This window comes from Coregonus clupeaformis, chromosome 21, assembly GCF_020615455.1.
Source record: "Coregonus clupeaformis isolate EN_2021a chromosome 21, ASM2061545v1, whole genome shotgun sequence".
Taxonomy (NCBI): Eukaryota; Metazoa; Chordata; class Actinopteri; order Salmoniformes; family Salmonidae; genus Coregonus; species Coregonus clupeaformis.
In genome coordinates, this window is record NC_059212.1 from 55,263,003 (window position 1) to 55,279,324 (window position 16,322).

The window sequence follows — 16,322 nt, forward strand, 5'->3', positions numbered from 1 at the left end:
TTATTACACAACACAGTGTTCACTAGTCTTCCAGGTACATTATTACACAACACAGTGTTCACTAGTCTTCCAGGTACTTTATTACACAACACAGTGCTCACTAGTCTTCCAGGTACTTTATTACACAACACAGTGCTCACTAGTCTTCCAGGTACATTATTACACAACACAGTGCTCACTAGTCTTCCAGGTACATTATTACACAACACAGTGCTCACTAGTCTTCCAGGTACATTATTACACAACACAGTGCTCACTAGTCTTCCAGGTACATTATTACACAACACAGTGTTCAGTAGTCTTCCAGGTACATTATTACACAACACAGTGCTCACTAGTCTTCCAGGTACATTATTACACAACACAGTGCTCACTAGTCTTTCAGGTACATTATTACACAACACAGTGTTCACTAGTCTTCCAGGTAGTTTATTACACAACACAGTGCTCACTAGTCTTCCAGGTACTTTATTACACAACACAGTGCTCACTAGTCTTCCAGGTACTTTATTACACAACACAGTGCTCACTAGTCTTCCAGGTACATTATTACACAACACAGTGTTCACTAGTCTTCCAGGTAGTTTATTACACAACACAGTGCTCACTAGTATTCCAGGTACTTTATTACACAACACAGTGCTCACTAGTCTTCCAGGTACTTTATTACACAACACAGTGCTCACTAGTCTTCCAGGTACATTATTACACAACACAGTGCTCACTAGTCTTCCAGGTACATTATTACACAACACAGTGCTCACTAGTCTTCCAGGTACATTATTACACGACACAGTGCTCACTAGTCTTCCAGGTACATTATTACACAACACAGTGCTCACTAGTCTTCCAGGTACATTATTACACAACACAGTGCTCACTAGTCTTCCAGGTACATTATTATACAACACAGTGCTCACTAGTCTTCCAGGTACATTATTACACAACACAGTGTTCAGTAGTCTTCCAGGTACATTATTACACAACACAGTGTTCACTAGTCTTCCAGGTACTTTATTACACAACACAGTGCTCACTAGTCTTCCAGGTACTTTATTACACAACACAGTGCTCACTAGTCTTCCAGGTACATTATTACACAACACAGTGCTCACTAGTCTTCCAAGTAGTTTATTACACAACACAGTGGGGTTATAAGCATTGCCAATGTTTGAGTATATATTTCTGTAGACATGGGTGGTTCCAGTGTTGAAGGGTCCAGTGTTTCCGTGTTGACCAGGTGCTGCTAGTGAGGCTGAGAAAGCCACCTTCCTGTCTGTGGGATAGAGATTAGTCTTTATTACTTCACTAAACAGTCAGACATACCTACATACAACCAAATAATATAATTTATCTGTAGTCTAAACTCCACATGTTGAGAAGATGATTCAGATTTATCTTAATTCCTTTTGCTCAGTTAACCTCATAATATAGTATTCTAATTATTAGGTTAGGAAGTGAATGAATGATTTACAATCAAATACTTTTCTTCAACAAAGTAAAACAGAAATGTGCCCTCTCAGCAATAAGCCATATAGTGGTATAGTGTATCAACAAGCCCCACCTGAAAGACCTTTGTCTTGTGTTGATTTATGGTGGCAAAGTTTACATGTTTTTGTTGAAGGTATCAGTACTCACATGTGCACAAATATGTGTGTGTGTGTGAGAGAGAGAGACAGAGGAGAGAAGAGAGACAGAGACAGAGAGAAGCTAGACAGACAGAGAGAGACAGACAGAGAGAGAGGAGACAGAGTGAGAGAGAATGTGTATTACATAAGTTATCTTTCTTGTCTTTTGATACTTTATTAAACAACACAGTGCTCACTAGTCTTCCAGATCCAGCAGGATAAATTAATGTGTGTGTGTGTGTGTGTGTGTGTGTGTGTGTGTTAGACGAAAGATGAGAAAAAGTGGCTCAGGTTTTACAGGGTCTCAATGGAGGCCTTTATTCCAATTAGACAAAGAAGTCATGAACAGCAGTTATTTTGAATGTAATTATTTTCCAAACTGTGTCATTTACACACAACACAGGTAAACTTCCAAAACCCCAGGTCATATAGTAAGAAGTTCTAGGGTTGCAAAATTACAGTAACTTTCCCAACAATCCTGGTTGGAATGTTCCCTGAATCAGGAGTGAATATGCAGAATATCCAGGGAATCCTCCCGACAGTGATTTGGGGAAAATCTGGGAATTCTGAGAAAGTAAACCGGAATTTTGCAATCCTAAATTATATTTTTTTTACACAGTCGACATGATGGAATGAATCTTAATACGTTAGTGATTGTTTCCCCAAGTTTCTAACGCTCACCGTCAAGTCAAACATCATTTCACTACTATCAAACATCTGTACACACACACAGGTTGCGTCCCAAATGTTACCCCGTTCATTCCCTTTATAGTGCACTGCTTTTGACCAGAGCAGGGAATAGGGTACCATTTGAGACAAACACACTACAGCTGTACATATTTTTCAATAGAACTTTCATCTATTAATGGTTGCCTTATTCTCCACCAGTCAGAGTACCATTTCTGTATTTTCAAGCTGAAATCTTCTTAAAACCAGAGAAGCAGAATAGTTTTGGTATGATGGCTGAAGTAAAACCACGAGTCTGTGGTCTGCATCCCAAATGGCACCCTATTCCCTATATAGTGCACTACCTTTGGCCAGAAGCAGTGCACTTTATAGTGAATAGGGTGCCACGTTGGACACAGCCAGTGTGTAGACCGGACTTCTTCACAGAGGAGAGAGAGGGTCTGTACTTTAGAGAGGGATCATTCACACACACAGGGGAGCTGTAATAGGAGGCACGAGGCTCCCACATACAGGGGGGGCTGTAATAGGAGGCACGAGGCTCCCACATACAGGGGGGGCTGTAATAGGAGGCACGAGGCTCCCACATACAGGGGGGCTGTAATAGGAGGCACGAGGCTCCCACATACAGGGGGCTGTAATAGGAGGCACGAGGCTCCCACATACAGGGGGGCTGTAATAGGAGGCACGAGGCTCCCACATACAGGGGGGGCTGTAATAGGAGGCACGAGGCTCCCACATACAGGGGGGGCTGTAATAGGAGGCACGAGGCTCCCACATACAGGGGGGGCTGTAATAGGAGGCACGAGGCTCCCACATACAGGGGGGGCTGTAATAGGAGGCACGAGGCTCCCACATACAGGGGGGGCTGTAATAGGAGGCACGAGGCTCCCACATACAGTAGCTCAATACATGACATACCAGTACATACACACTGCATCTCTATGGCACCCTATTCCCTACATAGGGCACTACTTTTGACCAGGGCCCATAGGGAGTATAGTGAATAGGGTGCCATTTGGGATGCAAGCCCATTCTCCCAGCTCTGTACAGTGGAAACAGCAGAGGGAGACAAAGCGTGTGTGTGAGTGTGTGTGTACGTGCCTGTGGAAGGGCTACAGCAGGCAGGTAGCCTAGTGGTTAAGAGCGTTGGGCCAGTAACTGAAAGGTTGCTGGTTCGAATCCCCGAGCCAACTAGGTGAACAATCTGTTGATGTACCCTTGAGCAAGGCACTTAAACCTAATTGCTCCTGTAAGTCGCTCTGGATATTCAGTCATTGAGCCAGTCTACCCTCCATTCAGCCAGTCTACCCTCCATTCAGCCAGTCCATCCTCCATTCAGCCAGTCCATCCTCCATTCAGCCAGTCCACCCTCCATTCAGCCAGTCTACCCTCCATCCATTCAGCCAGTCCATCCTCCATTCAGCCAGTCTACCCTCCATTCAGCCAGTCTATCCAGGCGAGAGTCTAGCTCAGGTATCGACCATAGTAATCCAGTGTATGGACAGTCAGGATTGGATTTTGCCTTTTGCAGAAAGTCCCACAAAACCAGTCATGGAGAGAGGAGCAGGGAGGGGGGAAGCATCATCCAAATTTGCTGCTAAGTGCAAAGAGTCTCAACTTGAGTTTTATTGGTTGTGTTTAATAAGTCCTTGTCTTACAGGTTTGGTTCGCGGGAGATGGATTCTGAGGCGTGAATGACTACAGGTTAGAGGGAGGTGAGTTGGACCGGTCTCGCCTGGGTTGGGTTGAGAGCTCTGCATAATCATGGTGGTGATGGTGTTCAGAGAGGAGGCCTGGGTTGGAATTTATTACAGCACAACGTTACGAAGCATTTTACAACGGAAAACAAAAACAAGTGTTCACGTAGTCCCTTCTCCGTTTCGGCCGTTTGCTTCCGTGTCGTTCCTAGTGAACATCACCTCGCGTCTCTACCGGTGTAGGGTGAAGATGCCCCTAGACGCTGATCCTAGGTCAGTTTAGCATTTCCTCCACTAATGGTTAAGGTTAGGATTGTGGGAAGGGAAGCTGATCCTAGACCTGTACCCAGGGGAAAGGTCACCCCTCTGGTGTCTACCTAAAGATGCCCTCGTACTCCAGCAGGATGAGCTCTACTATCTGGTTCTGATAGACCATGTGGACCGCCATGTTCCACGTCTCTGTCTCGGGTCTGAGGAGGGTGGGGCCGAACACTATGGCCACGCTCTGGGTCGTCATACGGTTCTCCTCACCGTGGTCAATCACCCTGCGGACAGAGAGAGGAGCACTATAGTTAACGGCTACATCATTATATATGCAACATCATATAGCTACAACTCAAATCACCCTGCGGACAGAGAGAGAACAAGTTTGTATTGATTTATTTAACCAGGCAGGTCAATTAAGAACAACTTCATATTTACATTGACGGCAAGAGGAGATACAAGTACAAGCAAAGTAACAGTATGAGACAGGGGGGAGGGTTAGAGTTATAGCATTGGACTGTACATAAATATATCTGGAAAATCTGAGAATTTGGGGAAAGTTACCGGAATCTTGCAACTCTCAATATGAATGAGGCGAAGACAATCAGATCATATTGTAATTTAGTTAACTGTGCAGGTTTGACTGACCTCCTGAGGTGTTTGAAGAGGACCTGCATAGTGTCCTGATTGGGTTTTGGCAACTGTTTGACTCGCTCCTTGACGGACTGGACACGCTGCTTGTAGTCTGGGATCTCTGTTGAGCAGACAGGAACATCAACAGGGGGACTATTCATTACTGCACACCGTAAGAAAACGTTTTGCAACCGATAACCAAAACAAGCTTATCTCATTGGACAACTTCAGCTTGTCCCTTCCTGTTTAGCAAGAAGAACAACAACAGGCTTCACATTCAGACAACACACAGGGTGATACCTATTTACTCATCTTTAATGTGATGTAGCGCCATCCTATGGATAAATATAACATTTACCACAATTCAGTAACAGAAATTAAGATGGATCCTAATAAAACATGAAGTAAAGATTTAAACTATTAGAATGGAGTAGCCAGGATGCATTGTGGATGTATAGTTGTTATTGTGCTCATAATAATAACAACGGGAATATTATGTACTCACTGATGGCGTTGACAAAGTCATGGAATAGTCCATATGTGAAGAGGGGTTCAGGCAGCTCTCTGAAGAACATCTTCAACGCTCCTGTAGTCACATGGATATCCTCCCACTTCCCTTCCTCCAGGTCCACCTTCTCATCTACACACACACACACACACACACACACACACACACACGCACGCACGCACAGGGTTATTCAGTATACTACAGGTCCATGGATACCCAGGCTGCCAGTATTCAGAGAGAGAGAGGGAACAGTAGCAGTAGTAACTACCATGATTGACAGCGAAGCGTAGTTTCTGGATGATCGCCAGGTTCCCACTCACTCTGTACAGCCCGTCCACGTTCAGAGCTGCAGACAGAGGAACACAGAGGAGAGCTCCATCACACAACCATTCAAAGTTGTATTTAATAAAAGGTGATCGACGTTCTGATGGCCTTACATATTTAGTTACTGTTTTTCAAAGGACATGTGTAAGGGTGATAGATACAGAGGGACACAGAAAGGATTTAAGGGCAGCGACCAAACGGCCGAGCCGGGGCTCAAATCCCTGTTGCGAGGGGGATGTGTGGTCCGGAGTCAGGAGCTCAGACAGCTACACCAGGCACATCACATTCAACTCACCACACCACTGTCACGATGAGAGACAACCGAGTCAGACACATTCAGATAGGAGGAGCACACCTACCGTTGTTTTCCACGTGGTCGATGCACATGGTGACGAAGCTCGGCACGGATGCGTTCTCTCTCTGACAGAGGTCACTCAGACTGCAACCAAACACCTGGTCTAAGACGCACAGACATCAACATGGTTATTATTATAGAGGTCCAAAGCACTCCCCTACTGGAAAATAATAAAATTCCCTTTTCTGGTAACTTTCTGGTAACTGTCCCAAAATGTCCAGGTTTTCCAGAAATCCTGGTTGGAAGCTTCTAGATTATAATTTCCTTCTGATTCCGGGACTCTTCCAAACCTGGATTTCTGGAAAACCTGGGAAAGTTATCACAATTCTACAACCCTAACGCTCTTTGTAATACCTTTGATATAGCCCTTGTCTCTGACTGTCTGCAGAGTGGGTCTGCGTGTCAGGAACTTCTTCAGCTTGATTCTGGTCTTCTTGTTGTCCGACGCGTCCATACTGGTGGAACTCTTCATGGCTAAAGACCAATGACAACGGGAGATGACTTAACACCCTGACACACATAGGGACAGTTTCCCGGACACAAATCAAGCCTAGTCCTCGACTAAAAATATATTTTATTGGAGGTTCTCCATTGAGTCATCTTTTTAGTCCTGGACTGCTGACCTATTATGATCAACAGAAACATCCTTAGTAGACAAAGAGGAGTGATCTGAAACAGACAGACATGGTCCTCTGACCTCGGCTCTTCTTAGAGTCTCTGTGCTCTCTCTCCTTGTCTTGTTTCTCCAGTCCAGGAGACTCTGGCATGTCCTCCTCTATAGCCTCATCTGACTCCCAGGCCTATGGTAGGTAACACACACACACACACACACACACACACACACAGACACACACACACGGAAACAGGAAGTGGACAGTCAGGAACACACAAAAACAGGTAGGCTACCTTTGGACTGGCCCAATGACTAAACGTGACAACTCTGCCACTTAGTGGATAGATGTGGAACTGCGGTGGAAATCACACCACCGTGTGTGCGCACGCGTGCAGACTCACGTGTGTGCTGATGGTGTCCATCAGTGCCCTGTACCATTCGTTGATGACGACGTCGTTCTCTGACTGGATCAGCAACTCTGTACTCTGATGGGTTTTCAGCTGCAAGGAGACCAAGAAGTTGACTTTACTACCAGGTTAAAGAGGACATGTTAGTTGCTTGTAGAATTGATTGATTTATATTTTTTATTTAAGTGTCATACACCTACCGGTGTCGAGCCCACATGGGCTTACAAGATGTTACTAAACACAACAGCAACAAAAACATTTTTCCTTGTACACAAACAAAATAATTTAAAATGTATACCCATACCATAATCATATACCATAATCACATACCATAATCATATGAATAATCATAATATTGTGCAGAGACATTACTTTCCAACATGAAATAATCTTCCCTGCCTTTAGCGTGCCACCTGGTCGTGCTGCTGCTCCAGTTTCAACTGTTCTGCCTGCGGCTGTGGAACCCTGACCTGTTCACCGGATGTGCTACCTTGTCACCGACCTGCTGTTTTCAACTGACATTTACTCCTGATGTACTGACCTGTTGCAACCTCTACAACCACTGTGATTATTATTATCATCTATGAACGTTTGAACATCTCGAAGAACAATCTGGCCTTAATGGCCATGTACTCATAATGTCCACCCGGCACGGCCAGAAGAGGACTGGCCACACCTCCGAGCCTGGTTCCTCTCTAGGTTTCTTCCTAGGTTCCTGCCTTTCTAGGGAGTTTTTCCTAGCCACCGTGCTTCTACATCTGCATTGCTTGCTGTTTGGGGTTTTAAGCTGGGTTTCTGTATAAGCACTTTCTGATGTAAAAAGGGCTTTATAAATACATTTGATTTGCACATGTTCTACAGTCATAGTGCTATGGCCCTGATAGAATTAAGCAATAAGGCCCGAGGGGGTGTGGTATATGTCTAATATACCACGGCTAAGGGCTGTTCTTAGCCACGACGCAACGCGGAGTGCCTGGATACAGCCCTTAGCCGTGGTATATTGCCCATACACCACAAACCCCCGAGGTGCCTTATTGCTATTATAAACTGGCCACCAACGTAATTAGAACAGTAAAAAGATCCCCGTGGTATACGGTCTGATATAGCATGGCTGTCAGCCAATCAGCATTCAGGGCTCGAACCACCCAGTTTATAATTGGGGACATATTAACGTTTTGTAGTGTCAGAGCCCTCTCACCTCAATGACATGTTTCTTGCTTGACTTGTCCTTGGAAGCCCATTCTATAGATCCTCCTCTCAGGTCCACAGTGAACTCTGGTTTAGACTGGCTTCCTCCAAACTACAAGGAGAGAGTAGAAACACACCAGACAGACAGAGAGAGACAGAGAGAGAGACAGAGAGAGAGACAGAGAGAGAGACAGAGAGAGAGACAGAGAGAGAGAGAGAGAGAGAGAGAGAGAGAGAGTGGAGCTTGTCAAACCCACTGTCAACCCAGAGGGTTGTTGCTGAGATATTAGGATACTGTTGTGTCTTAGAGAATCATCCGCTAGACTACAGGTACATCACTGAGTTTGGTCTATGACTGTCCCAAATGGAAACCTATTCCCTATATAGTGCACTACTTTTGACCAGAGCCTTATGGGGTAGTATAGTAGTGCACTATACAGGAAATAGGGTGCCATATGGGACACAAGCCTAAGAAACCCACTTCCTGCATCGAACCCATTGACTTGACTGTCTGACCCCTCCCTCTTCAAGGATGCCAACCTACAGTAGGGGCAGACCTACCCCTTTCCTCTTCAAGGATGCCAACCTACAGTAGTGTCAGACCTACCCCCTTCCTCTTCAAGGATGCCAACCTACAGTAGGGTCTGACCTACCCCCTTCCTCTTCAAGGATGCCAACCTACAGTAGGGTCTGACCTACCCCCTCCCTCTTCAAGGATGCCAACCTACAGTAGGGTCTGACCTACCCCCTTCCTCTTCAAGGATGCCAACCTACAGTAGTCTGACCTACCCCCTTCCTCTTCAAGGATGCCAACCTACAGTAGGGTCAGACCTACCCCCTCCCTCTTCAAGGATGCCAACCTACAGTAGGGTCGGAAGCCAACCTACAGTAGTCTGACCTACCCCCTTCCTCTTCAAGGATGCCAACCTACAGTAGTCTGACCTACCCCCTTCCTCTTCAAGGATGCCAACCTACAGTAGTCTGACCTACCCCCTCCCTCTTCAAGGATGCCAATCTACAGTAGTCTGACCTACCCCCTCCTTCTTCAAGGATGCCAACCTACAGTAGTCAGACCTACCCCCTTCCTCTTCAAGGATGCCAACCTACAGTAGTCTGACCTACCCCCTCCCTCTTCAAGGATGCCAACCTACAGTAGTCTGACCTACCCCCTCCTTCTTCAAGGATGCCAACCTACAGTAGTCTGACCTACCCCCTCCCTCTTCAAGGATGCCAACCTACAGTAGTCTGACCTACCCACTCCCTCTTCAAGGATGCCAACCTACAGTAGTCTGACCTACCCCCTCCCTCTTCAAGGATGCCAACCTACAGTAGTCAGACCTACCCCCTCCCTCTTCAAGGATGCCAACCTACAGTAGTCTGACCTACCCCCTCCCTCTTCAAGGATGCCAACCTACAGTAGTCAGACCTACCCCCTCCCTCTTCAAGGATGCCAACCTACAGTAGTCTGACCTACCCCCTCCTTCAAGGATGCCAACCTACAGTAGTCTGACCTACCCCCTCCTTCTTCAAGGATGCCAACCTACAGTAGGGTCAGACCTACCCCCTCCCTCTTCAAGGATGCCAACCTACAGTCCTGTCTGAACTACCCCTTTCCTCTTCAAGGATGCCAACCTACAGTAGGGTCAGACCTACCCCCTCCCTCTTCAAGGATGCCAACCTACAGTAGTCTGACCTACCCCCTCCCTCTTCAAGGATGCCAACCTACAGTAGTCTGACCTACCCCCTCCCTCTTCAAGGATGCCAACCTAGAGTACAAGAGCAGCCACCAACACTCCATGCAATGTCTGCATCTCAGGGAATAGGGTTCAATATGGGGGAGAAGAGGGATGGGGGAGAGGAGGGATGGAGAGAGAGGAGAGATGGGGGAGAGGAGGGATGGAGAGAGGAGGGATGGGGAGAGGAGGGATGGGGAGAGGAGGGATGGAGAGAGGAGGGATGGAGAGAGGAGGGATGGGGAGAGGAGGATGGGGAGAGGAGGGATGGGGAGAGGAGGGATGGGGAGAGGAGGGATGGAGAGAGGAGGGATGGGGAAAGGAGGGATGGAGAGAGGAGGGATGGGGAGAGGAGGGATGGAGAGAGGAGGGATGGGGGAGAGGAGGGATGGGGGAGAGGAGGGATGGGGTGGGGGGAGAGGAGGGATGGAGAGGGAGGAGAGATGGGGGAGAGGAGGGATGGAGAGGGAGGAGAGATGGGGGAGAGGAGGGATGGAGAGGGAGAGAGGAGATGGGGAGAGGAGGGATGAGAGAGAGGAGAGATGGGGGAGAGGAGGGATGGAGAGAGAGGAGAGATGGGGTAGAGGAGGGATGGAGAGAGAGGAGAGATGGGGGAAAGGAGGGGAGGAGAGATGGGGGAGAGGAGGGATGGAGAGGGAGAGAGGAGATGGGGGAGAGGAGGGATGGAGAGGGAGAGAGGAGATGGGGAGAGGAGGGATGGAGAGGGAGGAGAGATGGGGTAGAGGAGGGATGGAGAGAGAGGAGAGATGGGGTAGAGGAGGGATGGAGAGAGAGGAGGAATGGAGAGAGAGGAGGGATGGAGAGAGAGGAGGGATGGAGAGGGAGAGAGGAGATGGGGAGAGGAGGGATGGAGAGAGAGGAGGGATGGGGTAGAGGAGGGATGGAGAGAGAGGAGGGATGGGGGAGAGGAGGGATGGGGTGGGGGAGAGGAGGGATGGGAGGAGAGAGAGAGACACACACACACACACCACTCACCCAGCTGGTCCCGCCCCACTAGCTTTTAGCGAATAGCAGACACCACTCACCCAGCTGGTCCCGCCCCCCTGGCCTTTATTGAATATCAGCGAGGAGCCCTGGAGAACCGTCCAGGACGACGTCCAGTTCTTCCTGTAAACACACACACACACACACAAACATAACATACAGACATAGCTCCATAAGTCATCTTACATCATGTTGTATCAACTAACACTTCATATACAGCTGATCCGATATCACTTCCTACCCATTCCCTAGGCCGTAACTCTTCAATGGTTGCAGATCTGTAAGGTGGAAGCAATATGGGGGGGGTTCAATTTGAGACTGTCTGGTTGTGTTGCCCTGAAGGAGCAGTTTCTCTGCAGGTGTTCTCATCCTGTTCCTATCCTAGTCCAGTACTACTCACCCTACTTTCTACAGGTGTTCATCCTGTTCCTATCCTAGTCAAGTACTACTCACCCTACTTTCTGCAGGTGTTCATCCTGTTCCTATCCTAGTCAAGTACTACTCACCCTACTTTCTGCAGGTGTTCTCATCCTGTTCCTATCCTAGTCCAGTACTACTCACCCTACTTTCTGCAGGTGTTCTCATCCTGTTCCTCTCCTAGTCCAGTACTACTCACCCTACTTTCTACAGGTGTTCTCATCCTGTTCCTATCCTAGTCCAGTACTACTCACCCTACTTTCTGCTGGTGTTCTCATCCTGTTCCTATCCTAGTCCAGTACTACTCACCCTACTTTCTACAGGTGTTCTCATCCTGTTCCTATCCTAGTCCAGTACTACTCACCCTACTTTCTGCAGGTGTTCTCATCCTGTTCCTATCCTAGTTCAGTACTACTCACCCTACTTTCTGCTGGTGTTCTCATCCTGTTCCTATCCTAGTCCAGTACTACTCACCCTACTTTCTGCAGGTGTTCTCATCCTGTTCCTATCCTAGTCCAGTACTACTCACCCTACTTTCTACAGGTGTTCATCCTGTTCCTATCCTAGTCCAGTACTACTCACCCTACTTTCTGCAGGTGTTCTCATCCTGTTCCTATCCTAGTCCAGTACTACTCACCCTACTTTCTACAGGTGTTCTCATCCTGTTCCTATCCTAGTCCAGTACTACTCACCCTACTTTCTGCAGGTGTTCTCATCCTGTTCCTATCCTAGTCCAGTACTACTCACCCTACTTTCTACAGGTGTTCTCATCCTGTTCCTATCCTAGTCCAGTACTACTCACCCTACTTTCTACAGGTGTTCTCATCCTGTTCCTATCCTAGTCCAGTACTACTCATCCTACTTTCTACAGGTGTTCATCCTGTTCCTATCCTAGTCCAGTACTACTCACCCTACTTTCTACAGGTGTTCTCATCCTGTTCCTATCCTAGTCCAGTACTACTCACCCTACTTTCTACAGGTGTTCTCATCCTGTTCCTATCCTAGTCCAGTACTACTCACCCTACTTTCTACAGGTGTTCTCATCCTGTTCCTATCCTAGTCCAGTACTACTCACCCTACTTTCTACAGGTGTTCATCCTGTTCCTATCCTAGTCCAGTACTACTCACCCTACTTTCTGCAGGTGTTCTCATCCTGTTCCTATCCTAGTCCAGTACTACTCACCCTACTTTCTACAGGTGTTCTCATCCTGTTCCTATCCTAGTCCAGTACTACTCACCCTACTTTCTGCAGGTGTTCTCATCCTGTTCCTATCCTAGTCCAGTACTACTCACCCTACTTTCTGCTGGTGTTCTCATCCTGTTCCTATCCTAGTCCAGTACTACTCACCCTACTTTCTGCAGGTGTTCTCATCCTGTTCCTATCCTAGTCCAGTACTACTCACCCTACTTTCTACAGGTGTTCATCCTGTTCCTATCCTAGTCCAGTACTACTCACCCTACTTTCTGCAGGTGTTCTCATCCTGTTCCTATCCTAGTCCAGTACTACTCACCCTACTTTCTACAGGTGTTCTCATCCTGTTCCTATCCTAGTCCAGTACTACTCACCCTACTTTCTACAGGTGTTCTCATCCTGTTCCTATCCTAGTCCAGTACTACTCATCCTACTTTCTACAGGTGTTCATCCTGTTCCTATCCTAGTCCAGTACTACTCACCCTACTTTCTACAGGTGTTCTCATCCTGTTCCTATCCTAGTCCAGTACTACTCACCCTACTTTCTACAGGTGTTCATCCTGTTCCTATCCTAGTCAAGTACTACTCACCCTACTTTCTGCAGGTGTTCATCCTGTTCCTATCCTAGTCAAGTACTACTCACCCTACTTTCTACAGGTGTTCTCATCCTGTTCCTATCCTAGTCCAGTACTACTCACCCTACTTTCTGCAGGTGTTCTCATCCTGTTCCTATCCTAGTCCAGTACTACTCACCCTACTTTCTACAGGTGTTCTCATCCTGTTCCTATCCTAGTCCAGTACTACTCACCCTACTTTCTGCTGGTGTTCTCATCCTGTTCCTATCCTAGTCCAGTACTACTCACCCTACTTTCTACAGGTGTTCTCATCCTGTTCCTATCCTAGTCCAGTACTACTCACCCTACTTTCTGCAGGTGTTCTCATCCTGTTCCTATCCTAGTCCAGTACTACTCACCCTACTTTCTGCTGGTGTTCTCATCCTGTTCCTATCCTAGTCCAGTACTACTCACCCTACTTTCTGCAAGTGTTCTCATCCTGTTCCTATCCTAGTCCAGTACTACTCACCCTACTTTCTACAGGTGTTCATCCTGTTCCTATCCTAGTCCAGTACTACTCACCCTACTTTCTGCAGGTGTTCTCATCCTGTTCCTATCCTAGTCCAGTACTACTCACCCTACTTTCTACAGGTGTTCTCATCCTGTTCCTATCCTAGTCCAGTACTACTCACCCTACTTTCTACAGGTGTTCATCCTGTTCCTATCCTAGTCCAGTACTACTCACCCTACTTTCTACAGGTGTTCTCATCCTGTTCCTATCCTAGTCCAGTACTACTCATCCTACTTTCTACAGGTGTTCATCCTGTTCCCTATCCTAGTCCAGTACTACTCACCCTACTTTCTACAGGTGTTCTCATCCTGTTCCTATCCTAGTCCAGTACTACTCACCCTACTTTCTACAGGTGTTCTCATCCTGTTCCTATCCTAGTCCAGTACTACTCACCCTACTTTCTACAGGTGTTCTCATCCTGTTCCTATCCTAGTCCAGTACTACTCACCCTACTTTCTACAGGTGTTCATCCTGTTCCTATCCTAGTCCAGTACTACTCACCCTACTTTCTGCAGGTGTTCTCATCCTGTTCCTATCCTAGTCCAGTACTACTCACCCTACTTTCTACAGGTGTTCTCATCCTGTTCCTATCCTAGTCCAGTACTACTCACCCTACTTTCTGCAGGTGTTCTCATCCTGTTCCTATCCTAGTCCAGTACTACTCACCCTACTTTCTGCTGGTGTTCTCATCCTGTTCCTATCCTAGTCCAGTACTACTCACCCTACTTTCTGCAGGTGTTCTCATCCTGTTCCTATCCTAGTCCAGTACTACTCACCATACTTTCTACAGGTGTTCATCCTGTTCCTATCCTAGCCCAGTACTACTCACCCTACTTTCTGCAGGTGTTCTCATCCTGTTCCTATCCTAGTCCAGTACTACTCACCCTACTTTCTACAGGTGTTCTCATCCTGTTCCTATCCTAGTCCAGTACTACTCACCCTACTTTCTACAGGTGTTCATCCTGTTCCTATCCTAGTCCAGTACTACTCACCCTACTTTCTACAGGTGTTCTCATCCTGTTCCTATCCTAGTCCAGTACTACTCATCCTACTTTCTACAGGTGTTCATCCTGTTCCTATCCTAGTCCAGTACTACTCACCCTACTTTCTACAGGTGTTCTCATCCTGTTCCTATCCTAGTCCAGTACTACTCACCCTACTTTCTACAGGTGTTCTCATCCTGTTCCTATCCTAGTCCAGTACTACTCACCCTACTTTCTACAGGTGTTCTCATCCTGTTCCTATCCTAGTCCAGTACTACTCACCCTACTTTCTAAAGGTGTTCATCCTGTTCCTATCCTAGTCCAGTACTACTCACCCTACTTTCTGCAGGTGTTCTCATCCTGTTCCTATCCTAGTCCAGTACTACTCACCCTACTTTCTACAGGTGTTCATCCTGTTCCTATCCTAGTCCAGTACTACTCACCCTACTTTCTACAGGTGTTCTCATCCTGTTCCTATCCTAGTCCAGTACTACTCACCCTACTTTCTGCAGGTGTTCTCATCCTGTTCCTATCCTAGTCCAGTACTACTCACCCTACTTTCTGCAGGTGTTCTCATCCTGTTCCTATCCTAGTCCAGTACTACTCACCCTACTTTCTACAGGTGTTCTCATCCTGTTCCTATCCTAGTCCAGTACTACTCACGCTACATTCTGCAGGTGTTCTCATCCTGTTCCTATCCTAGTCAAGTACTACTCACCGTACTTTCTTTCCATGCTCAGTGATCTTGGTCACGTTGAGAATACCACACTTCTCCGAAGGCTGCAGAGAAACAAAGAGAGAAGTCATTGTCACATGAAGACAGGGCCAGACACAACTGACAGGGAAAAAAGCAAGACATAGTCTGCGTCCCAAATGACACTATTTCTTATACAGTGCACAACTTTTGAGTAGTGCACTATATAGGGAATAGGGTGCCATTTGGGACACAGATATACAACACACAGACCAAACAAACAGACAGAAAGAGTAGAGATACAGTAGACCATCAGAAAGTAGTTACAGTAGACCATCAGAAAGTAGTTACAGTAGACCATCAGAAAGTAGTTACAGTAGACCGTCAGAAAGTAGTTACAGTAGACCGTCAGAAAGTAGATACAGTAGACCGTCAGAAAGTAGATACAGTAGACCATCAGAAAGTAGTTACAGTAGACCATCAGAAAGTAGTTACAGTAGACCATCAGAAAGTAGTTACAGTAGACCGTCAGAAAGTAGTTACAGTAGACTGTCAGAAAGTAGTTACAGTAGACCGTCAGAAAGTAGCGTTACGGTAGGCCGTCAGAAAGTAGTTACAGTAGACCGTCAGAAAGTAGTTACAGTAGACCGTCAGAAAGTAGTTACAGTAGACCGTCAGAAAGTAGTTACAGTAGACTGTCAGAAAGTAGTTACAGTAGACTGTCAGAAAGTAGCGTTAAGGTAGACCATCAGAAAGTAGCGTTACGGTAGGCCGTCAGAAAGTAGCGTTACGGTAGGCCGTCAGAAAGTAGTTACAGTAGACCATCAGAAAGTAGTTACAGTAGACCGTCAGAAAGTAGTTACAGTAGA

General features: G+C 46.8%; 1 protein-coding gene across 7 annotated transcripts in view; it reads right to left on the reverse strand.

The window, feature by feature from the left end:
• Nucleotides 1–3,507: 3,507 nt before the first annotated feature.
• Nucleotides 3,508–16,322, reverse strand: part of LOC121535447 (rho GTPase-activating protein 12) — a 106,975-nt gene continuing 94,160 nt past the window's right edge. For all 7 annotated transcript variants that reach the window (XM_041842527.2, XM_041842528.2, XM_041842523.2 and 4 more), the window contains 11 exons: nt 15,478–15,539; nt 11,084–11,165; nt 8,315–8,416; nt 7,111–7,209; nt 6,794–6,896; nt 6,451–6,570; nt 6,101–6,199; nt 5,686–5,763; nt 5,415–5,549; nt 4,925–5,030; nt 3,508–4,557 (listed from right to left, as the gene is read on the reverse strand). In XM_041842527.2, coding sequence (XP_041698461.1) covers nt 4,386–4,557; nt 4,925–5,030; nt 5,415–5,549; nt 5,686–5,763; nt 6,101–6,199; nt 6,451–6,570; nt 6,794–6,896; nt 7,111–7,209; nt 8,315–8,416; nt 11,084–11,165; nt 15,478–15,539 — 1,158 coding nt within the window. In that variant the 3' untranslated portion in view covers nt 3,508–4,385. The remainder of the gene's footprint in view (nt 4,558–4,924; nt 5,031–5,414; nt 5,550–5,685; nt 5,764–6,100; nt 6,200–6,450; nt 6,571–6,793; nt 6,897–7,110; nt 7,210–8,314; nt 8,417–11,083; nt 11,166–15,477; nt 15,540–16,322) is intronic.